The sequence below is a fragment of the Taeniopygia guttata genome, chromosome Z (genome assembly GCF_048771995.1).
Source record: "Taeniopygia guttata chromosome Z, bTaeGut7.mat, whole genome shotgun sequence".
NCBI lineage: Eukaryota > Metazoa > Chordata > Aves > Passeriformes > Estrildidae > Taeniopygia > Taeniopygia guttata.
The window spans coordinates 67,890,487-67,918,073 of NC_133063.1; the positions used below are offsets into that span (position 1 = coordinate 67,890,487).

Genomic DNA, 27,587 nt, shown 5'->3' on the forward strand with positions numbered 1-27,587 from the left:
AGCTCTGTCAGCAGGAGTCAGGGAAGATAATGCTTTGGGATTGTAGCAGCACTTATAAGATATGTGCCATGCTAGAGAAGATCCAGTCAGCACGTGGATCAAAGCTCAGTGGTTGCTGGAAATAGTCCAAACACCTGCAAAGTTCACTAAATTTGTTCTGTTCTTACTCTTATTGGGATTTCTGCCCTTATTATAGCACTAAAGTTTTTGCAGTCCCTTCTGGTTTTTGTTGTTTTGAGTCGCTGTAGTTATTAACCATATGACTTCCCTGATTTCCTTTCTTAGCCCTCCTCAGAATTATCTGTTTGCGCAATAAAGGACGGCTCTTTGCTCCTCTGTTTTTTTTTTTTTGTTTGTTTTGTTTTGTTTTTTGTTTTTTGTTTTTTGATAAAGTAATTTAGCAGAGCAGTTACATATTTTGAAGTCACTCAGAAGTGTGATTATAAGGGTGTTGCTCCAGCCACAGACATGCACCTTAGGAACTTTAGCCAAAGTCAAAGGATCTTTAATCTCAAGCTCTAGAAAGCAGCCTCTAGCCAGGCAACAGCACTTTTTTGAGCAGTTTAGGAAAAAGAAAAATACCTCTTTGTGTTTCTGGCATGGATGTGTGAAAATGCGGTTTCGTTAGTAGCTGCTCCTATGCTTATTCAGCTGCAGAGGAACTGTGTTCCAGACCTTGTTCTTAAGTCTCAACTAAGAAGGTATCATGTGTTGCCTTACCACTGTCTCCTGTCTTTTATCAATATTTCATTTCTCTTAAATAGCCTGGGACACTGCTGTATGGATCTGCTGTCTTTTGTTTTCAACAGTCTCAGGAATCAACATTTTAAATTGCCAACATTAATGCTTCTATGGCACTGAAGCAATTTCCACTTTGGTCTAGTCTACAGTTTTTACTTCTTTTAATGAAATTGTCAGATCAGTTATCAATTACTCCATTTTGGAGTTTTGTGTCCTGCTACAGGCAATACATTCAGAAATTACAGCATAGTATACTGAACAACTGAACACAACATTAAGTAGCCATTATGCAGATGACTATTAAGGAGGAAAAGCATCTATCCAAACTGTCTAGAGGCCTAGTTTTCAGAAGTCCCCTTTGTGACTGCTCTTCTATGATAGCAGCTTTCCTAATTTCACTCCATAGTTTTTCAGAAACACTTGTCATTGTCTGCTCGTATGGGATCATTCAGAATAGTATGCATTTTTATTCTGGCTTTGTTTAAACAGCAGGTCATCTAACTCTTGGGATACCCTCTACTTGCTTTAATTAGAACTCCTTTTGCAGGACGAAAGCTGAGCTAGACCAAGAAGCTCTAATCAGCGGAAACCTGGCAACTGAAGCTAACCTGATCATTCTTGATATGCAAGAGAACATCATTCAGGTGAAAAATAGTACAGGCGGCTTTGTACCAATCCCTGCTCCCTCAGAAGCCAGTGGAAGCAAGATTATTTTTTCCTTTTGTTTCTTAGACAGTGCAAAATATTTTCAGATCTTCTGTAAACTTGTGTCGTCTTGAATAGAAAAAAAATCATATGTAGGGAGGAGAAAGCTTCATGCTTGAAAACTTGTAAGTAGAAAAGCATTTATCTGCTAGACTTTTGTTGTACTGGACATTATTTTTACATTACACCACTCACAGCACCTAGTCTCCCCACTGTTTTTGTTGTGGGTCTGATCAGAACATACCAGTATGTCTGTCTAGCCTAGATGCTCAGGATATCAAGGATGCAAGGGACAGAATGGTGCTTGCCCACCACAGGATCAGTTCCCAACCCAAAGTATACATGAAGAATTAGAAAAAGTAGAAGTGGAGCTTCAAAAATCACTGCAGGAGGTCACTGAGCTTAAAAATGCATAGGAGAATCTTCAGAACTTGGAAAATGTTTGGGACCGTTCCCCCTCTGTCTTGTCTTCACTACAAAAGTGCTTTGAAATTTCTCCAGAGCAGATGTTAAAAATGAAGGAACTGCAATTTCTGAATCACTGGATGTCTCATGGGCTGGAGAGCAGAACTTCAGTTTCCTGTGTGCCAGTTCTTTGCTGAATTACCTCATACAGTTATTGTTTTTCTCCCTCCTATGTAGGCAAGCTTTGCAGCAGAATGCAGAGATAATCTCCTGGGAGGAGTTTTGAAGGTCCTGGTAAATTCTCTTGGCTATGATCAGAGCACGACTTACCTGACTCATTGCTTTGCCACACTCAGAGCACTCATTGCCAAGGTATGCTCTTGACAGACTTTTGTTTTCGTGCTTCAAATCAAATTAAAAGTACACTTTTTGTAGACCAGAGCTGTCTCCATTCACTTATCACTTTTCTTTGACATTTATTAAATATATTTTGCATATATACGTGCAAATTACTATCTACAGGGTTGTCATAGGATTTCTGCATCTGTTGTAAGGTTACTTCACTGACCACACAAGACGGAATAATTAAATCTGAATAATCTTGTGGTTTTACAGTCTACTCTTAAACTTAGAAGATTTACTAATGAAAAGGCAAGCAATTCCACACACTTTATTTCAAACACATTCTGATTTTATTTAGGAATCTTAATGTCAAGAACTGCACAAGAATTCCAGAGAGTCCAATTTAAGTAGTTATATCAGCAAGACTAGTTTCCAGTCAGATGGGCAGCAGAGAAATCAAAACTTATGAGACACGGAGGTCACCATTCTAGGTTTCTATTTCTAAGATGAGTTTCAAAATTCTAGGTAGATTCTAAGACATTGACAGTTTTCATCTTTGTTCTGCCTGAAAATGAAACCAAATCCTCATCTCTCTTTCACTTCTGTATATCCAATAAAAAAACTCCAGGTCAGACGAAACAAGAACAATAAAGGAAAAAACCTTAAAAAAAAAAAAAAACAAAACCCACCAAAAACCACAAAAACAAACTAAATAAATAAAAAAACCCTGCAAACTTCAAAACATATATGAGGAGAGAAATTGACCCAAAGTCTTTTTTTTTTTTTTTTTTCAATAGAGATCATAAGGAGTTGGGTGCTTCATAAGGCCTCTAAAATCTTTTTATGATTCATTCTCCCACAAAAAAATGCAGCTCTACTAAGGAAGAATCCATGAAATATTTATTTTCCCTAAATTATTCTAAAATACAAATAAGAAACAGGATACTCTTGTCCAGTTAATGCCTGTCTACTCTTAAATGCAGATTGGCTGACAAAGCCTAATTACAGGGTGGCAGGGTGGATACCTGAATAGTTATGAAACTTATAATTATGTTTTCATTTTACTTTATCTTTAAAAGCTAACTTCCAATTAGAGTAATGACTTTTGTGAAGCAATTGTTATTCTCATTGAAATAGATCTTGTAGTTAAGCTGATTCTGTTCTGTATTTCATGAAGCAATCAGTCCAATTATTTCTATTACACTCTAGGCATATATATGTTATTTGACAAATAGGAGTTATAAAACCCTGTGCCAGCAGACTTCTAATATCAATTAGACACAAAACAGTGAGATAATGGACTGAAGAAAGGAAGAGAATTGGGAAATCAGTCTGCAAGTTGGAAATAATATCTCGTATTCACTCAGTCTTGTGTATGTAGATAAGGTACTGGTGCATCTGTGCTGCCTCTGCTGAGAGTTTCTTTGGACAGACATCCTGCCCCCAAGCTTATTGCCTGCTATGTGCATTGTAAAGGAGAGTCTGGTAGGAAAGATTGGCAGTGGAAGTTTTGTCACGCACCATAGGAGGAAGAACATATTGGAAGCCTGGTGTAGGGTAGGGCGTTGATGCAAAGAGCAAAATATTGTTCTTAATATACTTAAGGAAGTATTTGCATGCTTCATCAATCATTATGTATTCTGAAAATAGCAAATCTCCATACTTTAAGAATTTTGCAATAATTAATGTTTGCAAAAACTCCTGGGGCCATCATACTCTGAGCTTATTCTGTCTCTTTCTCTTTTTTCCAGAACACAAACCCTTCTTTTCAAACCCTTCTTTCTTGTATAAAATCTTAAAAATTGAATCTACAGCATCACAGGAATCAGAAGTCATAATAAAAAGAACTATAAAATGTAGTTTTTGAAAACTTTGGACTTTTTTTGAACCCTTTGACTTTTGTGCACTAAGATAATAATATTTTAATGGCTAGAAATAAGAGTAATAAATGTTTTCTTCTCCTTCCCTTAGTTTGGAGATTTGCTGTTTGAAGAGGAGGTTGAACAGTGTGCTGACCTGTGTCAAAGAGTTCTCCATCACTGCAGCAGCAGCATAGATATTACACGGACTCAAGCCTGTGCCACTCTTTATCTCCTCATGAGATACAGCTTCAGCTCTACCAGTGTAAGATTTTGAGAGCAGCAGTGTATTTTGTACCACCTTTTTTGTGATCAATTGAAACAAAGACTGGAGTTGCAACAGCAAGTGGAATGCATCTGCAGTCACCTGGTCTGCTGTTTCACACAGTTGAACCAAGAGAAGTGCTAAAAGTGCAGGGGGGAAGTAGCTTTAATTATTGTTCATGCTTTGATTCAGGTAACATGACTCAGTGTTTTCCTGCAATATCTATAAATGCAGCTTCACACAGAGCAGCATTAGGTCTGTGACGGCAAAGACTAGACAATGCATAAGCAATACCGTTCACGCTGTCTTTTTTCTTTCATTCCTGTGTCAGAACAACTAATCTACTTCTATTCTAATGCAATTGCAATCTCAGCACAACTCCTGTATACTTGTATTAATGGGAATTCTTCATCAGCTCCTTGGTCTTAGAACTAGGCTCTGATTTTTACCACACATGTGGAGCCAAATACATACATTATGCATGTGGATTAATAATGTTCTAGCACAAAAGCATATGCACTAGCATTTTGGATACCATCTGATCTTGCACAGAATTTTCTTCACTAGTTATTACTTTAAAAGCCTTGGATATGTAAAAGTGTAAGCTCTGCAGAAGCAAAATGTACTGCAGCCACACCACGATCATCAGGGTGTAAAGCATCCCCAAGTGAAGCTCCCAGAGGCCTTTTGCCACCCAAATTTGTTTCCAGAATGTTTTTCCAGTCATTCTTCCTCATCTGTTTCAGTGTGTAGTCTGATCCACACACCCACTGGCCTGTGCAAAGGAGAAAAGGGGTGTTTCTGGCTTTCTCCTGTCTCAAGCAAGCATGCATATTTCAAGGAACATTGGAGCACCAAAGTACAGACATGTCAGAATTAGGGATCTTTGGCTTAAGTGCGTAAAACATGGTTAGGTTTGATGCGCCAGGGGTCACTTAGTGAGTGGTGAGTCTACTGCACTCAATATGGGCAGGAGAATCATTTTCATAGGGGAGGTAGACATGTGAACTGCAGTGCAGCCATCATTCTTTCATGCTTTTGTTTTTGTCTTCCGGAAGAATTTTTCAAGAGTGAAGATGCAGGTGACCATGTCACTAGCTTCTCTGGTTGGAAAATCTCCTGAGTTTAATGAGGAATTTCTTCGACGATCCTTGAGAACCATCCTGGCCTATGCAGAGGAAGATGCAGATATGCAAGCAACACCATTTCCCATTCAGGTTAAGTCTTTTATGGCATCTGTGGCTTTTATCAGGAGCTTTCACATTGGAGCATCCTTGAAGCAAGTTCTAGATCTTGGTCTTTCAAAGCAATGAAAATAAGAGATTATTGCATAAGTTTATGTTTAGCACAACAGTAAGTGGGGAAGAAGTGGATATTATTCTATAAACTCTAAAGAATTTTCCCTGAAGTCACATTACAGGAGAATCATCTCTTGGTTTTGAGTACAGCTTTGTCCTAGACCCCAACAGGAACTATGCCCTCTAAGATCTTCCCAAAATGCAATTTGATTCACTGTGTTTTCAGACAAGTACCACCTGGGAAACTTATCTCTATTTGCCAACTTGTAAGGTGTCAGCAGCAGTAATGAAAAACATGTCAGACAACTGTCAAACATTTTGTTAAAATTCTTAGAATAACTTAAGTTGTGCTGAAGGCTTACAAAAACATCTGGTTTCAGATGTAAGATCAACTAAAGCTGAACTCTATTAGCACATTTGGGGTTTTTTTTTCATTCAGAAATAAATAGATCAAAGGATTTCAGCTCATTTTGATTAATTAAAATGTGTATATGTAAGATTTGCTATGTCAGCAGCCTTTGCTGCATTACATAGAACTGAGGAAAACATCCTGACATTTCCTTGGGTAAAAGAGGCTTAAGAAGAGTAACATCATCTTGTACAGAAGCTGTTGTTTTTCCAGAAGGAAAAAATAAACACATTGCACATTGATCTTTGCATTGCTTCAGGTAGAGGAGCTACTGTGTAATCTGAATGGCATCCTGTCAGATACAGTGAAAATGAGGGAATTTCAGGAAGATCCAGAGATGCTGATGGACCTCATGTACAGGTGAATCCATTTAGAATTGCTACTGAGAAAATTCTACAGTGAGGTGAGCTGAATTATGCATTTTAGAGACAAGGTGTGACAAACTGTCTGTTTGTGAACATTGCCTCTTTAGCAGAGCTGGTATTTAGCAGGAGGCCCAGGCTGCAGCAGTAAGCACATTGCAGTGCATGCTCTGGGAGGTGGACATAGATTTGGGAAAGGATGAGAGTCAGGAACATTGAATAGTCTTGGATGCAGCTGTATTACTTTCCTCATAGCCCCTCTATCTCCTGCTCAGCCCTGCCTAACCATCTCTTTTGCTTTCTGTTCAATGAATCACATAGAATAAATACAGAGATGTCTCCTTCCATTCAACCCAGGGGAAGAATTATAAAGGTATTTTTGTTATTTGAGAAGTGATCATTCACAGCTGCTTTCTGGTCTGTGTTTTCAGAATTGCAAAAGGATACCAGACATCGCCAGACCTGAGGCTGACTTGGCTGCAGAACATGGCAGAGAAGCACACCAAGAGGAAGTGCTACACAGAAGCAGCCATGTGCCTGGTCCATGCTGCAGCACTGGTCTCAGAGTACCTGAGCATGCTTGAGGATCGCAACTATCTCCCTGTGGGCAGCATCAGTTTTCAGGTAAAAGGCTTTGACGGCATGAGGCAGCTCTGGTGTACGTGTTTGTTCTTGTGCTAAGCAAAGCAGAGGTGCATGTATGGGGTAGATGTTACAATGGCAGTCTCCAGCTTCTATTTCCAGTGGTTTGACACTATAATCTCTCACTTGCTAAGTAGAACCCCTCTATTATGATATGCTCTTTCTAGGGCTGTTACTTATCAACTGTGACAGATGCATTTTTCAAACTTCTTTCTCATAATCTAGATAATTGGAGCTGCTCAGCTCTTTCAGGTGTGTTCTCCAATCCTTTGACTGCCCTTAAGTGACTAACCAAACCCTTTTGATTGATGAATAACACAATCACTGCAGTCAATCCAGTATATCCAAGTCAAGTAAAAATATCCCATAAGTTCTTTCAGCATGTGCTGTAGCTCTCACATTCTCTCACAGTCTCTCTGAAGACTTCAGTGGTTCTTTTGGCATTGTTGAGCTCTTTACTCAGGAATAAACTGATCTTTTCCCAACAATTTTCTTAAGTTTAGGTTTTCACCTTACTTTTCTACATCACATGAATGAAAGCATAAGTCCTTGTGGTTAAACTTCTTTTAAATGCAGATATATATACACTTAGTTTATCAGATTATGCAGTTATCTGAACTGACTTCATATGCAAATTCAATTATTTTAGTGCTTTTCTATACATTATTAAAAATAAAAATGGCCAAACCCTTTATTTATTGCCATGTGTTGATAATTTCTCTTATATCATTACTCTCTGAAATCAGTGAATTGTTGGCTGCAATGATTAAAGTAAATTATAAATAATTTCAATTAATTGGTGGAAATATTTTGTAGGATCACCTTAGATGTTATATAGACATCTACTGTTTAGACTTTGTTACCTTTATTAGACTGCAATCCCAGGATTGCATATTCTGGTGTTGATTCAGTCTAAGTACAATACCTTTAAGATTTTCTTTTGTAATTTCTTATCAGTATTTCCACCATTTTGTCCTGGTGCAGTCTGATAAACCTGCCACCATATGCTCATCTTTTACACTTCAAAGAAGGAGATGATCCCCAAAGCATATTTTGTCTTCTGGAACTTCCCCAGTTTTCTAAAACAAATGGCAGCTCAGAATTCACTGCTTGAACAATCCTTTGATTTGCTTTTTTGATCTGTTGGGGAGCACATTTTATTGTCAAAGTGAGTTTGAAATACTTAACACTAACATTTGGTGCATTCATCATTCCTTAATAAAACCATACCACCTGGGGTTTTTCCCTTCAAAATAGTAAATATGAACATGATTGAGCCACTTGGCATTTTGCATTGAATTTAGTTTGTTGGTCATTAGTATTTGCAATTCCACCTCAGGAATTAGGTGGCGGACAAGTGTTTATTCTTAATTTTCTTTAACATCAAGATAGCTGTATATGCTCTTAATGGCTAAACTTGTGGCCATGGATTTATACTTCTGCCATTTTGCATCCCTTATCAATTTTGTATACCTTCAAACTTCTAACTTCGATGCATTACTTCTATTTACCTTCTTTTCTCTCTACTTGTTGGATACTATCATCATTTGGATATAAGTGAAATCTGCATTCCCTCCCCAATGTCATACTGCTCCCAGGCTGCCTTGAGTGCTTGTAAGCTCACACACTTGACCCTAATGCAATTACTCCCTCCATTGCTCCTAGATTATGCAGGTTGCTATAAATGGATATGTTTTCATTTATGTTACAGAATTGAAGTCTATTGTGCAAGGCAGTAGGCAAGCACAAACTTAGGAGTTTAAAAGCAGCAAATCAATTCCTCTCATCAAAATGCTTGTGTAAATATATGTTTTCCAAAGAAATAATTGCCCCCTAGGAGAGAGATAATAAAATGCCCTAATGACAAGGACCTAATTACAGAACTCTATCTGACAGGACAATTTTGAATTTCAGTTTACTCAATAACAGTAACTAACTGTAATAACTCTTTGCATTTTTACATAGGCTTTCAACGAAAGGTTTCCCATTCCTTACAAACAGGTTTATCTTTTATAGCACCTGTGGAAATCTTATTCAGATGACTTTGTTAAAGGAGGGAAACACTACACAGACTGGCTCAGCTTTACATGTTGTTACAGGTCTCACTCCCTGACTCTTTCTGTGATCATTTCTTCATTTGGCTCAGATATGAGATCAACTAATATTGGTGATATGCATTTAGTTATGGAACTGAGGGTGATAATAATGTGAATAAAAATATTATTCTGGATGAGTAGAAGTATTACCTCCTTTTTACAGATGAGTAAAATGAGTCAGCAAAAGATCAAATCAATTCTAATTTTGATCTTCTGCAGTGAGTCTGTTAGCATCCAGAAAACTGACTGTCAGTAGCATAATACTTTTCCTTATATTGTACCAGACAAAATGCTTCCCTCTATGCAATCAAAACTGTCACTCAAAATCAGAGTGGGGTCACTTTGAGTGGAATTCCCTTTGAGCTTAATTAATATTTACATTTCACAAGCTGTAAAGTAGAATTAGTGAGATTATGAAGTGCATAGGGGCTGACTTTAAAACCACTTGGTATTAACACAGACAAGTATTTTGTGTGTGTGTCTACCTGTTGAGGTACCCAGCTCAGCAGCAGCCTAATTTGCCTGGGCTGTTTGGGCATCTAGGTTGCAGGCTACCCTGGCCTTATTTAACATGGTGATAAGGGCTGACGATCAGAGGGGTTTTTGAGTTCACAGAAGTACTTATTTTCCTTCATGAAAACTAGGCTTGTGAATTTCAATATAATTGCTGATAAAATACATGGTGATTTATGTACTGCCTTTATGATACAAGGGATATGTAAAATTCTTCAATATGAAAGGTAGATAAAGGCTTAAGTTGGATGAGGCATGTCCACTTCGCAGAAGATCACGCAAACCTCAGGAGTATGTCATACAGGCTCTCTCCTCTTAGAGTGCATGGACTGTAAAACATGTAAAACATTCCTGAGATTAGTTATTAGAGGCTTAAAGGTGGAGAAGGGATAATTGGTGTCCATGCCTTTCTAATTACTTTTGTATATAAATCACTTCTCTAGACTCTTTTCTCTTTGCTAAAGGAAAATAAAAAATAATAATTTTTTTAAAGCCACCAGAGTCACATGAAAAGAGTTCTTAATGGCTACTGTTACAGAAAAGGAAAACTTGAAATTAATCAGCATGGCTTGTGAGTTTCTGCAGATATGAGCCAGTGAACCTAAGTCTGGTTGAAGTCACTCTCTTCAATGACACTGTAAAAAGTGGCATAGGTGCGCTAAATGTGCTGTAGTTCTTCCTCTGGCCAAAATTCAGGTGTATTCTTAACGCCTGTGAATTCTGTTCTGAGGCTGTACTCACCCTTCCAGTGCGGCTGACATGATGTGCAGACTAGGCAGTGTGATGGCAGCATGGTTGGAGTAAATTTCACCCATGGAGAAATAAATACATCCATAAAACCCAGGGGGGAAAGCCCAATGCTGCTAGAGGCATGTGGTGCCAATTCTGTATCTGAAATCTGATCAATAGTAACAGCCCTCAGTGCCTCTGCTATTTTATAAAGATGCCTTTAAGGACTCAGCTAGCCAGCCAGGCATCCATCCTGCACTCAGACAGATCGTCATTGCCAATTTCTGCTGAAATGAGACACTATGACAATAATTTAACTCCTTTTAATTAATAGAAAATCGAAGCTTAGCCTTTGTGCTGCTGCTGAAAGTTATATTTGGCAGTCCCATACTATATGTACACATATTTGCTGTTATCTTATATGTATTTCTATATATTTTAAATTTTTTAAAGTTGATGCCACCCAGTGTCATATATTCAAAGAAGTCCTGAAGAATTGTAGACATGTTCTTTAAAGGTCTAGAATCTCAAGAGAGTGACTTCATCTAGTTTTATTTAAATACACAGTGGGATCTCTAACATTAACAAGAAACTGAGTAAATTCTGCAGATTTAAAGTGCAGTATGGCAGAGAATGAACCAAGAAGGAGCAATCAATTATTGTGGTTTTTAGTATGATATTGCCTGTGTCCTACTTCTCCTCTGCTTGGAAAAGGTGGATAAAAACCTGAAAGTTCAATTTATTCAAGTAGGTGGCAGAAGGTCTGGAATGCAGTTTGGAATTGCCCACCCCTAGATGCCAGCACTAGGAAGGGCACATTGCTTGTGACCCTAGTAGTACTGGGGATTGAGCTCACTGCAAGCTCCATGGAGATCCAGCCACCAGACAAGAGCTAGTTTGACACCTACAGGAATCTGCATTTTAAACTGAGGCTAGAAAGAAAATTCATGATTCTTACAGTGAAACTCCTGATCTGCTATCTATGGAGATTTACGACGTTAGTTTCACTTCTGAAAAATGTAACTATGTGTCCCCTGGTTGCACCAGAAAAAACTAATTCCTCTTCCCATCATGTAAATATGTTGAAACAATTTCTTTCTCAAGCTTTATTAAATACTGTTGATTTAGGTTGTTTTTTTTTTTTTATTTGTGTGCTCTGATGTATTTTAGAACATTTCATCCAATGTGCTGGAGGAATCTGCTGTTTCAGATGACGTTTTGTCTCCAGATGAAGATGGCATATGTTCTGGGAGGTACTTCTCAGAAAGTGGACTGGTAGGCCTGCTGGAACAAGCTGCAGAGCTCTTCAGCACGGTGAGTGAGGACCAGAACCACCAGGAGGGAATGGATAGTGGGCTACCAAAACCAGATCCACAGCTTCCTTTCCTGCACGTGAGGAAACAATGTAGTACTCCTAAACCAGTCATGACACACCTGCCACAGTCCAAATAATAAGAGGAGACATTTTTGGCCGTCCAAATACTGCCTCAGTCAGATTGATTGACCTAGGCTTTTTCAGCCCAGCTCAGTCACATACCCACCTCTACAGTGCAGACCACAGGCAACATCAAAAGAAAGTGATTGTCTCAGGCAGCAACAAAGATTTTCAGTTGGTATTATGAAGAGATAGTACATTTAAGAAAAAGATCTTGCATAAAGTATGTATTTTAGGAGGCACGTGAGAGTTACTCATATACTTTTATAAAGCATACAACCAGGAACCTCATAATCTATGCTTACTATATAAGGACTTGTGATTTAGCATCTCTAAAGAAGATGTCACTTGGGTCCCTTTGTCCAGACACAGTTCTGGTTGCCCTGAACCATACATGATAAACAAATCCATTCCCTGCTGCTAACCTGCATTTCTAGTTCTTGTAGCCCTGAAGCAGAAACCAGGGCTTTGCATAGGAATTTGAGCTCAAGAGCCAGATCAGATATTTAAATTGCATCCAGTTCTCTGTTTGCTGTTCAGAATGGCCCATTTACCGTTGCTAGTTTTCAGAGCACCAAAACAAGCAACATGGCAGATTAACAGATGAGTCCTATAAATCTCCTTTTCTCCATTGCTAGAGATATAGTTTCTTTTCAGAGTGTATGAAAACTCACTTCATTCCTTCCTCTTTTATTTTTTTTTTTTTTAATTCTAAGGGAGGTTTGTATGAAACTGTGAATGAAGTGTACAAAATTGTCATCCCCATACTGGAAGCACATCGAGACTTCAGGAAGCTTACCTTGACACACAGCAAGCTACAGAAGGCCTTTGACAGCATTATTAATAAGGTACTTTTCAGGCAAGGCACTGCTAGCAAGACACTTTTCTGGGTTGCACTATTTGTTGTGAGACTGCTGTTAATAAAACTGTTCATCAGTGTATTGGGTTTGTGTGGCCAAGTTTTGATAGTGGAGGGGGAGGGTTAGAAGATGTCATGGTTTGACACTGGCACAATGCCAGTGCCTCCATGAAAATGTAATCTTTTAATTGAATGCTGTGAAATGCGATCGAGAACAGAGCAAAGCAGGCCCAAGCCTAATAAAAAGAAAAGAACTTTATTAAGCTACTACCACTATGCTATTATAAAAGGGGAAAAAAAAAAGAAGAAAGAAAACACACACAGTCCAAAATGAAAACCTTCCAAAGCATTCCTCCTCCCACCACCCAACTCCAACAAACCACAGTGAGACACAATCTGGACACCAATCAGGTTTCCACCCTCCAGATAATCAACACCCAGTCCATCTGCAGGGAGAGAGCAGTCTCTCTTGTGCCACAGACCCTTCAAGAAACGCAGCTGCCACATCCTGTGCTTCCATGTCACCACATGGCACCGCCCGGAGAAAAAAGTTTGCCAGTGGTGACCCTCTCCTTTCCATGCACAGTGCTCTCACCACCAATGCATGGATGGACAGACTGCTTTTAGGATTTTTCCTTTCAAGGATGCCCTGCCAAGAGGGGAAAAACAACAGTTCAGTTTTTCATTTTTGGGACCAACAGTCCCCCCCCTTTTCCCCTGGGGCCGAGGATCCAAGAACAGAGATCTTCTCTTCTTCCTCTCTGAAGACAGGGGGCACTACTACAAACCTCCCTAACTTTTCTCTGTTCGCTCCACTTCTATCTTTTCCCAGCTGAAGCAGGTCTCTTTGGCTCACCAGCATCCTCCTAAAATACAGTCTCTCTTGGAGGAGAAGATCAGTTCAGTCTGTGGCTACCAAGAAAAAGTCCAGCCAAAAGCCACTCCATCATCTCCTCCCACCTAGAACTTCTCCTTCCGACATCCCAGGTGCCAGGCTGTCTCTCTTCCTCTCTTTCAAACCGAGGAGGAGAAAAATTTCACAAAGCTTTCATTTCTCAGGAAGGGTTAAAAGTCCCAACTCCCAAGGATGGCTCGCTGCCCAGGCTCCAGCTCCCACAGGCGGCTGGGCACCTTGCAGCCCCCCCGCTCTTCTCCTTCCCCACGGTGAACTGCTGATAAAACCACCGCCGTCTCTTTCTCTCTCTTGGGAGAGAGAGAGACTCTGGGGGGGAACGGAGACATCCCAGATTTCTCCACCCTTCCATCTGCAGGGGGCCAGCCCGGTTCCAGTCCCTCCACCCTTGGGCCTACCTCCGAAGGCCACATGGCTTTTCCCTCCCCCACCCAGCTCGTGGCCGGGCAGGGGAGAGTCCTGCACTGACCGCTGACCGGAACCAAAGAGAGTGAGTTCTCCTGGGAATTCTGCTTTTAACCCCTCTGTGTTCTCAGAGGCGTGTCCACCTTCCATTGGTCAATGTCCAAATTGACCTCTTCCTTCCGGAAAAATTCTTTTTCCGTGTCAAACCACGACAGAAGAATAATGCCAGTGAGAAGCTGTCAGAAACTTTACCCATGTCCGACAGAGCCAATGCCAGCTGCTAGCCTAGGTCGAGCCCATCAGTGACAGTGGAAAGACAAGTGGAAAACATGTGAGAGAAACAGCTCAGCAGACACCAAGGTCAGTGGAGAAGGAGGGCAGGAGGTGCTATGGGTGCCAGAGATTCCCCTGCAGCCCATGGTGCAGCCCAGGGTGAGACAGCTGTGTCCCTGAAGCCCAGGGAGATCCACAGAGGAGCAGAGATCAAACTGCAGCCCATGCCAGAGCAGGTGGATGCCTGAAAGAAGGCTATGACCCCATGTGAAGCTCACACTAGAGCAGGGAGGAACCACAGGCTGGAGGAGAAGGACTCCTCTCCCTGTGCAGTGGGAGAAGCAACATGTGATGAACTGACCATAACCCCCATTTCCCATCTCCCTGTGCCACTGGGAGAGAAGATGTAGAGCCTAAGGAGAAAGGGGGTAAGGTATTCTTAAAAGTTGTTTTACTTCTTGTTATCCTGTTCTGAGTTTGATTGGTAATAAATTTGATTAGTTTTCCTAAGTAAAGTGTGTTTTGCCCATGATGGTAACTAATTTGTGATCACTCCCTATCCTTATGTCAATTCACGAACCATCTTTATTGCTCTCCTGTCCAGTTGCAGGGAGGGATAATACTGTGGCTTTGGTGGATACCTGGCATCCTGCCATGATCAACCCACCAGAACTTGAAATAGTTCCATTTCTTTTTTCAAATAAAAGCTTCCATCTGTTTGGGTCTACCTGCATATCCTACAGTGTAAAAAGTCTCTCCATACAAAAAAAGCAGAAATGCATGGATTTAGCTGACCATATCTGTGTTCACTGGGCCACATCTGTTTAACAAAAATAACTTTAATGTGTTATTGTTTAGTGTTTTTAGTTATAAACAGAAGAGTGTTTATATTTATAAAACATATTTCATAAATATGAAAACCCATCTGAATTGCCAGCACCCATACCATCCCTTCTCTTTCTTCAGAAGAACCTTATTGCTGAGCTTAGTCAGTTTCAAATTTGTATCAATTTTCATTGCAAATTTGCAAAATTTTAATTTTGTTACATGTATTCAATGGAACTAAGAAATAACAAGCTATTTTGTTTTGTGCAACCTCCCTCATGATCAGGTTACATTTTAACTTAGATTTCAATCAAATGTCCCTTAGTTGTATGCTTTCTCTCCTGCGCTTCTAATCCATCAGCACTGATGATACATAGAAGTGGCTTTGAAATGGAGAAAATGTAGAACTAGTGGATTTTCTTATACATCAATTGGGGGAAAAAAAGGCACCCAAATACTATAATGCCCACATAAAGCAGTTGTGAATTTCCTCTTCTTTTTATCAATTAGGGTCAGAAACGAATGTTTGGAACTTACTTCCGTGTTGGTTTCTATGGATCAAAATTTGGGGACTTGGATGAACAGGAATTTGTTTATAAAGAGCCTGCAATTACAAAACTCCCAGAGATTTCTCACAGATTAGAGGTAAGGAAAAACATTATATTCACAGGATCTCAAATGGTATATTATGCTTTTCAGTTATCCCACACAGTCCTGATATTATCATTGCCATATGAAAAAATCAGTAACAGACTGATTTGTGCCACAGAATATTTCCTTAGTGTTTCCTTAGTATTTCCTTAGTGTTTCCTTAGTATTTCCTTTCCATAGTATCCCTTATTAAAGCATAATTATGTAAGTGAGCCATTCTTTTGAGGCTATGTGTCCTTCAAGCAGGCCTATAAAATGTTGAGTGATTCTGAGCATGCCAGATATTTGCTTTGGTATCTTTTCAGCCTTTTTTATAGAATTGCTATATTCCCTTCTGATTGTTTAACCTCAAGCTCTGTGACTGTCTGAGCAATTCACAGTGATCTTTGTCAGAAAATGCCTTACCCTGGCCAGCTGTGGTTTGTGGAACAGTATACTGACTGTACAAAGCCCAGAAATTGTCATGGTTGTCACTCCTTTCTCCTAGAATTGCCTTAGAATTGCATTAAAGACTAAAATTTTGGGATAATTCTTTTTCCTTTCTAGGGATTTTATGGCCAGTGTTTTGGGGAGGATGTTGTGGAAGTGATTAAGGACTCTGCTCCTGTAGACAAAAGAAAGCTGGATCCCAATAAGGTAGGGAAAGTACTACTGAGAGGGTTGAGTGCTTTCTCTCACAAGAGAAGTGACAAGAGAAGGTCCCCTTTGCAACTTTTATGCTCAAACATTAAGGCATTAAAAGAAACCACCCAACTTGGTATCTCTGCGCCCAGGGGTATTAAAACCTCTGTGACAGGCTTAGGTAGCTTGTCACAGAGTATAGAAACTAAAAGTTCCAGTCTCTGGTCCTTGCCCTGGTTCTGGTCCCCAGGGTTAAGCTGTGCCCTCCTAGATGCAAATTTTGTTAGCTCTGAATAAGAAAATGATCTCTGAAGGATTTTCAGCTCTGTGCTTTTCCAGACCATCTATTGCCTACACATCCTTAGGCAATGTGTACTAAGGGATACTTCACACGAACCATTCCTTTTACATTCCTTGGGTTGTAAAGTACTGTAATGGTTCTTCCCTCTTTTCTTAGGCATACATACAAATTACTTTTGTGGAGCCCTATTTTGATGAGTATGAGATGAAGGACAGAGTTACCTACTTCGAAAAGAACTTCAACATCTGTCGGTTCATGTACACTACGCCTTTCACTGTGGATGGGTGTCCCAGAGGAGAACTTCATGAGCAATACAAGAGGAACACCATCCTAACCACAATGCATGCTTTCCCCTACATCAAAACTAGACTCAATGTCATCCAAAGAGAAGAGGTAATTGGATTTTGAAGACAGATCTAATTTCTCAAGGACTGAATGAATCTCTGGATAGAAAGATTTCCAAATTTATGCTTGGCAGAAAAAAAGAATGCTGAATTCCTCAGACATTGCTCTTGTAAACTGAACTATCACAGAAGGGACAGACAAGGCAAGATAGAGATATACTGTGGAGAAGAGACAATAGCCAATGTACATTCTTCTTTTGACCTCCTAGCTCTAATGCTGTGTAGGAGGATATGTGGAGCTCTGTTTGTAGCTATACTTCTAGCTGGTAAAGCAGATGTAGGACAGGAGTACAGTCAGAGAACTAGATTTGGCTTAGGTCTGGTTTAGAGACAGGGAAGCTTTATATGTAAGCTTCACCATTTCAGGCATGAAATAAGTTAGAGTAAGAATGAATTTATGCCTACAGAAGGTCTGATTCACACCCTATTTCTGCAAATGATAAGACATCTAAGATCTTTGAATCAGCTGCACCGTCTGCCAAGATGCCCATCTGCCAAGTTAGATTGAACAGTGTTCCTGGGTTTCACTACTACTGCTTTTGAAACAGGAGAATGATAGTGATATTGTCGTATTTAGAATAGGTCAGCTGCATTCAGGTAATGAACCATCTTTTCCTTTCACTTAGTTTATTTTAACACCAATTGAAGTTGCTATTGAAGATATGCGTAAAAAAACACAGGAACTAACTGCAGCCACCAACCAAGAACCACCAGATGCCAAAATGCTCCAGATGGTTTTGCAGGGCTCAGTTGGAGCCACTGTAAATCAGGTAAGGGATCCAAATAAGCCAGATGAAGTGTACTTTCCTCACTGTGCATTCTTTTTTGCACTCCTATTTCTTCCACTGGAAGTACATCTAGTCAGATACATTTAGTCACTGTGTGTATTTAATTGATATTTAGTAACTGTATACTGTTCATCAGCTATGCTTTTGGTGAAAGTGTTCCTGCGAAGCAGTGTCCTGGGTTGTAGTGCAGAAACATAGAAATCTTGTGAATGCATCCAAGGATTTTTCATTTCTAACCTGATAGCCATCTTAGCCATTTTGTTCATTCCAGATTTATCCTTGGAGAATGGGAATAATAATAAGAATTTTCCTGTGGAACCACCACAAACTCAGTTTCATGGAAATTAAGTCAATACATGAAGTCAAGTCCTGAGTGCCCCAAAGTAAAGCTGAAATTCAATATGTATAACATAAATACACACGCTTAAAAAAAGCCCAAGCAATTAAAAAATTTAAAATGGAATCATGAAGCCATGGCTGAGCAAAAACTTGGTGTTATGCACAGTATCACAAAGTTTGGGTTTTTTTCCTGAAAGCCTAAATACTTTGTTTCCAACCAATGCATCTATTATGAAATGTTGTAAGCTTTGCAAAGAGTGACCTTTTTCAGCACTGGGCTTATTGCCTGAAGGTCTTGTAATACACACAGAGGAGCTGTGTTTCTCTAACACAACCAGGTTTGTCACTAGAGCTGTCTCAGCTCCTCTCTGCTGAGCAGAATTTGTTCCCTTTGTTGTGGAACTGGAGGACGAATAATAACAGGAGAAGATAAGATATGCTGGGCAAAAAATTCTGCTTGCCAAAGGAAGTATTGTGGCGGAAAGGGAGCTAAAATCCATCCTGTCATGGTAACTGTGCATAGTTTTATTTTCTTTCGTAATTGCAGTCGTGAAATAACAAACAGCTTTTAACAAATGTGTGATCTGTTTTCAGTCTAAGCAGGCGGGTTTCACATTTTCCTGTGTTATTTCTATAAGGGACCACTAGAGGTAGCACAAGTGTTCCTGGCTGAAATTCCAGCAGACCCCAAACTTTATCGACATCACAACAAGCTGAGGTTGTGCTTCAAAGAGTTTATAATGAGGTCAGTAAAATAAAATCGAAATCCAGAACTACATCAATACATTCAACATTACCAATACTGCAATGATAATATAACTGAGTAATTACCCATGCAAGTTAGCATCATGAATCCTGGTATCTCACACTTTGAACACTTGGACCACACTTGTTATTTCAGCTTCACACTAATGCCTAGGTCGGCATTGCTTTCTCAAAGGGAAGAAATGGTAACACTCTAATAATGTGAAATTAATGAAATTAAGATCTTCCATTTCTTTTGTCTTTTGACATCTTATAGAAATCAAACATTTCAGACTATTGCCATGATTTGATTTTTAATAAAATGACATTCTTACTTAGCAAGCTGTTCATAGGAAAACTGCATCTGTCAAGCAGACACAGTAGTGGCAGACACATATCCTCTGCTTTAGATATGTTTGTAGATCTCAACAAGAATATTCATATAGCTGATACTCATCTCCCCAGTCCAGACTATCCTCCTTGCTAAAGGATAAGTTAAATAGAGTTAAATAAAAATAAGTCTTATGCAGAGGATACAGTTTCTAAGTATTGCTATTGCCCATTTATCTGTTTATACAGTAAGTATAGCTCAGTATTCTGCTGTCATTAAATTTGCTTTTTATTAGTTCAATCATGCTTTCCTAATTTCTTAAAAATATCATCTCAATTTATGCACTTGAAAGAAACAGAACTTTCTTATTAGTTCATTATCACTTTAGTCTTGATAAGTTACCAGAGGAATGCCTAGACTAAAAGAGCTGGATTCTTGTCCATTTCAATTACTTGACACAAAATGAGGGAGATTAACAGAAGTAGATTATATATATCATGTCTTTTTTTCTTTCCTTTTGTCTAGGTGTGGTGAAGCAGTGGAGAAAAACAAGCACCTTATTACTGCTGATCAGCGGGAATATCATCAGGAGCTCAAAAGAAACTACATTAAACTGAAGGACAGCCTTAGACCCATGATTGAGAGGAAGATCCCAGAGCTGTACAAACCTGTACAGCTTAAGGTCCATAGCATAAGGTATAGTTAGGGCAGGTTATCTGTTGTGGCTATACAAAAATACGCCATTTTTTGCAAGGAAAAAAGGCAGTTTTACTGGCAGTTAAAACCAAGCCAGAATATACACTGCCAGCTCCATATAGTGATTAAAGAAATCTGCTGACTTCCACTGGAGATAATTGTAGTGTTAGCTGTGTTTTTCAATCTCTGAATTCCGGGGGTAGAGGATATATGTAATTTCAATGCATTGTTAGATAAGACTTCCCTCTCACCCTAACAAATTTACCGGAAACATCTTGTGATTTTTCAACCTTTGAAGCCAGAAAGGAGATAGAACAAGTATGGCACCATGTGGTGACAGGCAGCATGAAGTCATCCTTTCACTACAGAAAACATAATCCTTTTTAGTCACATGACTGACACAGAAGAGTCCAATGTACTTTGATTATGAGTATACGCTTCTTCATAAAGTCACTGTGTCCAGTTTGTGGTGGGAGAAGAAGAAATGACAACTCTGACCTGCCAACACATAGCATGGTTCAGCAGAGCTCCTTTTCACAAGACAGATATTTTTTTTGTTTGTTTTTCATTTGCCAACTCTTTTTATGAATATGTTTCATTGCAGGGAATCTTTTCGTAACCACAGTTTTAGGAAATACGATGCCCAGACTTCTTCCCAAAGCACCTAAGCACTAGCTGCTTTGGCCAAGGAAGAGTTTCATGCTGCAAGATGGAAGAGATGGAGTATTTATTCCACATCTATGAAATCAGAAATCTCTCACAAGACAGAATGTGCACTTTCTGGACAGCATGCAGAAAAGCATTTACACAAGATCACTGAATGAAACCTAGGGGATAAATCCTAATCAAGCACATTTATCACAAGGGCTTGGAAAGGAAGGGGATGCTTTTTTTTTTTTAGATATTTTTGTATATATTGTACAATAATGCCTAATGCAGAGGGGTGAACCTTAGAGTGGCCAGTGGCATGAAGCCAGTCATGACTAGGTAACAGACACAGAACTTCATGTGTTTTGATTGAGGTGAATCCAAATAACATGTCTAAGGAATAACAACAAATTATATCTGTTTATAGTCCTTTACCAAGACAGCGTTTGACTTGCAGGAGCACATTCTACAAGTTAATCACATGCTTAAATTTTGTCTAAATGAGGAGGAACATGGTTACCTGCTCAGTGTTTGCTGGGTAAGTGCTCTATGGAAGGATAATTTACTCAATCAGTTTCTGAACAGATTCTTGTCATGGCCCTTAACTGCAGGGAGTTCTGCACAAGGTTTCTCAACCAAAGCATGACAATTAATAAGTAACAATAGATAGTTCTTGTAGATCTCCTAACTTTTTTTCTAAGTATAGGGATATGCAGTATAGTAACTTGACATGCAGTTTGTAATCTGTGACATATTTAGCAGAGCTAACAAGTAATAGTTTAAAAAGAAGATGCTAAGCTATGAGTGATTCTTTATTACATAAAGCTCTTATGTAGTTAACCTTATTGAAAATTAACTACAGAAACTCACAATGGGGATTTCCTGCAAATCATTTGACTCAGGCTTTACTGCGGCTTAAGAGAAACTAGCACATAATTTATAATATCTAGTGCTTGGTAATTTTTTTTGAGTCCTAAGCAAATATCTTACTAAGTAATCTTTACACCACTTCTCTGAATTATGGAAATGTTATTACAATTTTTCAGATGAGGATGCAAAGAGAGAGGAGAAATTAGGACTTTGGAACTCATTTAGGACTTTTGGAACTCATCAGGACTTTTGGAACTCCTTTAGTGAGGCAGTGGAAGAGCTACAATTTTTATTGTGACTATGCTTGCCACATGATGTATTTTGAAACAAGGATCTGTGAAAGTGTCCTAAATATTAGTTCCTCTCCTGCACCTCTTCAGTGTTTTGGAAACTATACTTTAATGCTGATAAAAATAACCAATTCCATTTGTCCAAGCACAGAATTTAATGTTCAAATTCAAGGAAACGGTAGATTTTTTTTTCCTCCATGCTTCATTTTAGAAAATTACAGTGAACTTTTTTAGAGCTGATGCCATATGTTTCAAAAGGTAAGGCCTCTTTAATCCAAAAGTGTAAGGGAGATTGAGGCTGTTGCTTTTAGCGGAAACATTTTGACTTTTTATGGTCACTTGCATCCTTGCAATTAGATAATATGAATATTCCAAGCACTTAATTAACATTTGTATCATATTTTGAATGTGCTTTGTAGAAGATTAACACAGATGATCGAACAAGATGAGATGTAGAAGTAGGTGAAATAAACCCTGTAGTTACACAGCACTTGGAGTGTAAGAAAATAATTTCCATCTTCATTCATTCATGTAGAAGTAGGTGAAATAAACCCTGTAGTTACACAGCACTTGGAGTGTAAGAAAATAATTTCCATCTTCATTCATAGTATTGTTAAATGAAATAATCAGGAATAAAAACTCCCTGACTTTGAAGTGAGCGTATCCAAAGTACATAAGCAAATGGTATAAAAAGCTTAAAGCAAAAGATGCCTCTATGTCAGAGTGCCTTCTCTATATTCAAGTTGCTTTGAAACAGTTCTAGATTGAAAAATTACTGATTTCCCGAAGTTTTGAAGCTATGAGATCTCTGCCTATCAGAACCTAGCCCTTTCTCTATTGTTTTTAACTTCCAGCTGGGGAGAAAGGTCACAATTTAACATCACTGTTTACAAGATACTTACCCTTTACAGCCTAACTAACAGAAACCTCAGGTAAATAAAACCCCCAACACGTGTACAATATACTAGATAAAAGTAATCAAGTGGTTCCTTGAACTGAAATAATACTCAGGAGAATATGAATACTGGCAGACTCTTCTCTCCCATTTTACAAGCTGAGCACCTCGCAGTCAGATGGCCAGTCTTGCCCTCAGTTTGCATTCTGCAAATGGAACATGGGTTGTACATTTCTTTTAAGAGCTGAACTATGTGAAACAAATTTTCTATCTTACAATATTAATTTTGCAATAAAGCAATTGTTACACAGCATATTTAGCAGTGTCTTTGTGTTGCATCTTGTATCTCAATAGAATGCAGCTGTAAAGAAAGTTTCAGTAGGAAGAACATTTTATTGTAGAAGCATCATTTAGCAAAAAATACATTTATTTGGGCAGAGGATGTGTTGGTCTGTCTTTAAGATAAATTGCGACTATTGCAGGGATTAAAAGCAACAAGTTGCTTCCCAACTTCTGTTTTTCATTCAGTGTATGTGAAAAATGTCAGTGGAAAGTTCAGTGACAGTAGTGCCTTCCTTTCTTCCCCTGGTCTGTAGCTGTAGAGAAGAAACATGCCTGATTCCTGAATTCAGCATCTGGGTGATTCAAGACTAAGGGAGAAATTTGTGTGTCCAAACTAGGTAGATACAGGGATAAACTGCTGAGACTGTCAAAGGGGGTGCCAGCAGATAACCATGACAACATCCTAGACATTCAGCTGGGAGTCACCGGAGCTCACTCACCCCTTGCATTTACCACTAGCAAGCACCAGCTTTAAGGAGCACAATGCTGAATTTGGCACAGAAATCCTCTAGCTCAGCACCAGCCTCTCTCTGTTGACACATCAGCCATGCCCCATCCTGTGGCAGCACATGGGTGGCAAGGTGGTGACCAGCAGCCTCAGGTCTGGGCACAGCCCCACTGCCACAGGAGAGCACACCCGACCCAGAGCAGGGGTCGGCACACACTTGCACATCTGGCAGATGTAAGGAGTCCATGCCGGGTATGAGGGGGTCAGAAATAATGCCCAGAAGTATAAATATCAGTGCATTTTGAAAACATTTGAATAGTCAAGGCTGCTGCTTTTGGTCAGCACTATGAACCCTACACGGGCAGCCCTGGATTTCCTGGTTTGCAGAACAGTATCTGTACCGGGAACACACCTTTCATGCTACATAAAAAAACCACAACATCAGGAGGTGATGGACTGAACAGGCATGATCATGGGTAGGAGTAGCCACATTTGTGCTGGGTACAGAGAAAAGCAGTGTTGTCACCTACTTAAAATTGGCAGGTGTGGGTTATTTGACCTCTCCTGGGAAGCTGAATGCTTTCTCCTTATGTTTCCCACCAATTGTGAAGACTGGGGAAAGTGAAAGCAAGCATTTAAACTCTTTTTTGTTGTTTCTCTTCATCTGTTGGAAGTATAATTGTCTCAGATATTTCAGAAAGGGCAAAAAGCTTAGCAGAGAGCCTGACACAGAGCCAGCTAGGACTCTTTTAGGTGTTTCAATCTCTCAAAGCAATACGTCTTATGAAAATGAAGCACACAATAAGTGTTTTACTGGGGTTTACTGCACTACACTGCTGATGTCTTCTGGTAGAGAGGAACATGTACCAGGAGTGCTCATAGGGTGCTGCCATGAGCAAAAGTCCCTTTTGATTACATGAATTACATGAACAATGCACTCTCACAACAGAACTCAGTTTATGATTTGGAAAGCTACAGTAAATTCTGGCATTCATGGAGCACTTCACATAGTGACGATGTTTCTGTCACTCTTTATGTTCTTACTGAGGGATTGGTTTAAAACCAATTCATTCAAAACCAGACTGTTTTGTAACATTATTATCACTCAATATTGATCAGTAAAAGATCCTAAAAACATCAAACAAAGTATTTAGCTGACCAAACCATGCAAAACTGAATCCCCGAAGGTGCTCAATAATAACTTTTAGAACAATAATTTAGAAAGCCTTGAAAGTTATAACATTTTGTTCTGCTTGTCTGTTCTAAGCAATCTGATGTTTTGTACTCTTCAAAACAAAATTTTCTCTTTAGAAAAAAAAATTCAAAGTTGAATTTTACTTTTTTTTTTTAGTTTCTCTTTATTAACTTAAAAGATACCTAAATCATTACACACCCTTTTTTTTTTCTATGTTCTTTTTTTGAATTATGCCTTGTTACAGAAATAAGGTTTTTCACTATCAGCCTCTATTCATGGATGCAAATTACAAGAAAATTAAATAACCAAAGGGGTAAGGTGTTTCAGCTGGATGGCAAGAGGACTAAGTCTTGTGCACTTAATAACCATGTGTAAAACAACTGGAAGGGAAAATTTCCAATCACGCATTTCTGACTTTCCCAAATGTGAACATCTGGGCAACTTTCTTTTCCCCAAGAAGAGCTCAATGGAAACAAACAAACAAAAGCAAGCTTAGCACTACTGGTACATCTAGAATTTGAAAGTGCCAGAAAGCCATCTTAAAACCTCAAGAACCTCAAGAAAACAAGTGTTTCTGGACTTAATATGTAGCAAAGAAGGAAGTATGTACAAACCCTATCCCTGCCTTTATTTGCAGTTGGCTTTTCAAGAGATGAACAGTCCCTTCTCAGGTATCAAAAAAAGGTTGGGAGTACTCCAAAGGAATCAATTCCTTTTTGACCTAAGGCATAAAATCCTGGGTTCAAATCTAAACCCTTGAGGAGATGTTTTTGCCAGAGGAAGAAAGGGAAGGGAAAGGAAGAAGAGGAAGGGATTGTGAGCAAGAAAAATATTACAAAAATTAAGTTGATAGCACTTGCTTCAGAGGCTGGAGATCTGTTAGCAGCCTGGAAGGATGGCATCTTCACTGTAGTTCATACTGCCAGCTTTTTACATTGGGAAAATAATATTAAATCACCAGTGTCTAAATATTTCAAAGAAGTTGGTTTATGTAAGAGGCTTCAATAATTGATTAAATTAAGAAGAGCAAAACTCTTGCAATCTATGGCAGATTAAAGAGCATGTAGGATGTAAAAGATTGTTCAGCTCAGGTTGTAGGGAAACAGTTGCCCTCAAGGCCTGCTGCAGCCTAGGATTTTATGCCTTAGGTCAAAAAGGAATTGATCCCTTTGGAGCACTTCCAACCTTTTTTTGATACTAGCCTGGCTGGGACACTTAGCTTGGGCTAAGTACTGACACTGAAATGTTAATTAGCTAATTGCTCCTGGGAATCACCTACAACCCCACCCACACTAGGACCTGGATGCAAAATAATCCAGTGGAATCATAAATGGAAGGCTGGGCACAGTGGAGGGGGCTGGATGGGTGTGCTCATTGGAGAAAAGGGACCCACATCTCTAGTCTGTGTTTGATCTGTCACCATAACCTACAGAGGACCAGACTGGACTGGGCTGTGGGAAGCAGGAGTAAAGCACACACACTCTTTCTGGTGTTACCAGGAGGAAAGGAGGGGACAGCTGCTGCTGGACTTCAGCAGCAGACTCTGCACATTCCCCCACCCTTCGGCTACCAGTGTGCCAGGAGGAAAGGAGAGAGGACGGTCTGCTGGGACTTCAGATACAGACTGCACGCCTCTTCACCTCCAGCTACCAGTGTGCCACGGAGACTCCAGGGACAGACTCTGCTCGCCTGCTCACCCTTTGGCTACTGGGAAAAAGCTACAGCGGGGGTGAGCTCTGTGTTGAGACCCCTGCCGAGCTGACTTTATTTAACAAAGAGCTGAACATTAATAAAGGCATAGACCCTGCTCATTTCAATGGGAACAAAAGTAGCAGTACTTTAAAAGGGCAGGGTAAATTGCTGAATACATCTCACTTTCTAGACCACGTGAGGCACTCAGCACCCAAGTGAGGACTGTTGTGCAATAATGACAGCTGTCAGGCAAAAAGTAATAACAAAATATTTAAACAAATAAATAAAATAGAGAATATTTTTCCCCCTATAAAAACCTTCTTATTTTTTGTGGGGCTTTAGTGGGCTGAGTTTGTTTGTTTGTTTGTTGATGTCATGCATTTTGTTTTGTTTCATTTTGGTTTGATTTTTTTTTTTTAATGCTGACTTCCTGTATTTTGCCAGTTTACACCAGGAACTGGGAAACTGCAAAAGCAACGAACAAAAGGCACACTGCTTTCACATCCCTCCTTGGAAGGAGACAGAACAAACTTGGGATTGTTCTTTCCAGGAGAGGGTTCAGGCTGTTTAGGAGGGGTGACACAGCCCTGCACATCTCACTGGTTCCACATCCTATGCACAAAAGGGGTGCTGTGGGCAGAAATTACATGATTTGGAAATAAAGTCACAGACAGGCATAGTTTGAGGAAACAGAGGGCACTGCAGCATGCCCTGTTATTTCCACTAGTTTTGGTTCACTGGTAATTTTCTGTATTGCACCCAAATATACCTCCCAGTGCCTTGGCAAGATCTGGAGTCCTGCTCAAAAGGCAGGCACCATCACCAGAGCACTGGCCCTGTAACACCAGCTGCTGTGAGAGCACTCAAGTGTTTTCATAGTGAAGAACATCTTCCTAGAAAGGCTACCTGAGCCTTCCTACAGTGCTGATCATTCCCACAGCCTGGGAAAGCACTTCACATAAAGTACATGTGGTTGCAAAATGGGAGCTTGTTTAATCCCCCTTTAATTTCAGCAGTTCTCTTTCAGATAGTTCCCATCCCTGCTATCCCTGACTCACTGCCTGCACAAGATCCCTTTGCCTGACTACTTTGAACCTATGTGTGGTTTGAGTTGGAAGTTCAGCATAGAAGGGAGAGCCCACAAAAGCTCCACAGGCACAGCTGCAGGAGCGCGCTACAGAGACCATGCAGCAGAGCTGGGACACACCAGCACACGACACTGACAGAGCTACTCAATGCCACTGCTGGAAAGCTGC

The 27,587-nt window shown here is 39.6% G+C and overlaps 1 protein-coding gene across 3 annotated transcripts in view; it reads left to right on the forward strand.

Annotated features, from left to right (window-relative positions):
- DOCK8 (dedicator of cytokinesis 8) overlaps positions 1–22,967 on the forward strand; it is a 91,487-nt gene extending 68,520 nt beyond the window's left edge. For all 3 annotated transcript variants that reach the window (XM_030259076.4, XM_030259080.4, XM_030259079.4), the window contains 15 exons: positions 1,289–1,385; positions 2,089–2,223; positions 4,165–4,317; positions 5,376–5,534; positions 6,284–6,384; positions 6,818–7,010; positions 11,537–11,680; positions 12,518–12,649; positions 15,587–15,721; positions 16,274–16,363; positions 16,806–17,042; positions 17,680–17,823; positions 18,819–18,925; positions 19,781–19,951; positions 20,556–22,967. In XM_030259076.4, coding sequence (XP_030114936.4) covers positions 1,289–1,385; positions 2,089–2,223; positions 4,165–4,317; positions 5,376–5,534; positions 6,284–6,384; positions 6,818–7,010; positions 11,537–11,680; positions 12,518–12,649; positions 15,587–15,721; positions 16,274–16,363; positions 16,806–17,042; positions 17,680–17,823; positions 18,819–18,925; positions 19,781–19,951; positions 20,556–20,619 — 2,062 coding nt within the window. In that variant the 3' untranslated portion in view covers positions 20,620–22,967. The remainder of the gene's footprint in view (positions 1–1,288; positions 1,386–2,088; positions 2,224–4,164; positions 4,318–5,375; positions 5,535–6,283; positions 6,385–6,817; positions 7,011–11,536; positions 11,681–12,517; positions 12,650–15,586; positions 15,722–16,273; positions 16,364–16,805; positions 17,043–17,679; positions 17,824–18,818; positions 18,926–19,780; positions 19,952–20,555) is intronic.
- Positions 22,968–27,587: the final 4,620 nt, after the last annotated feature.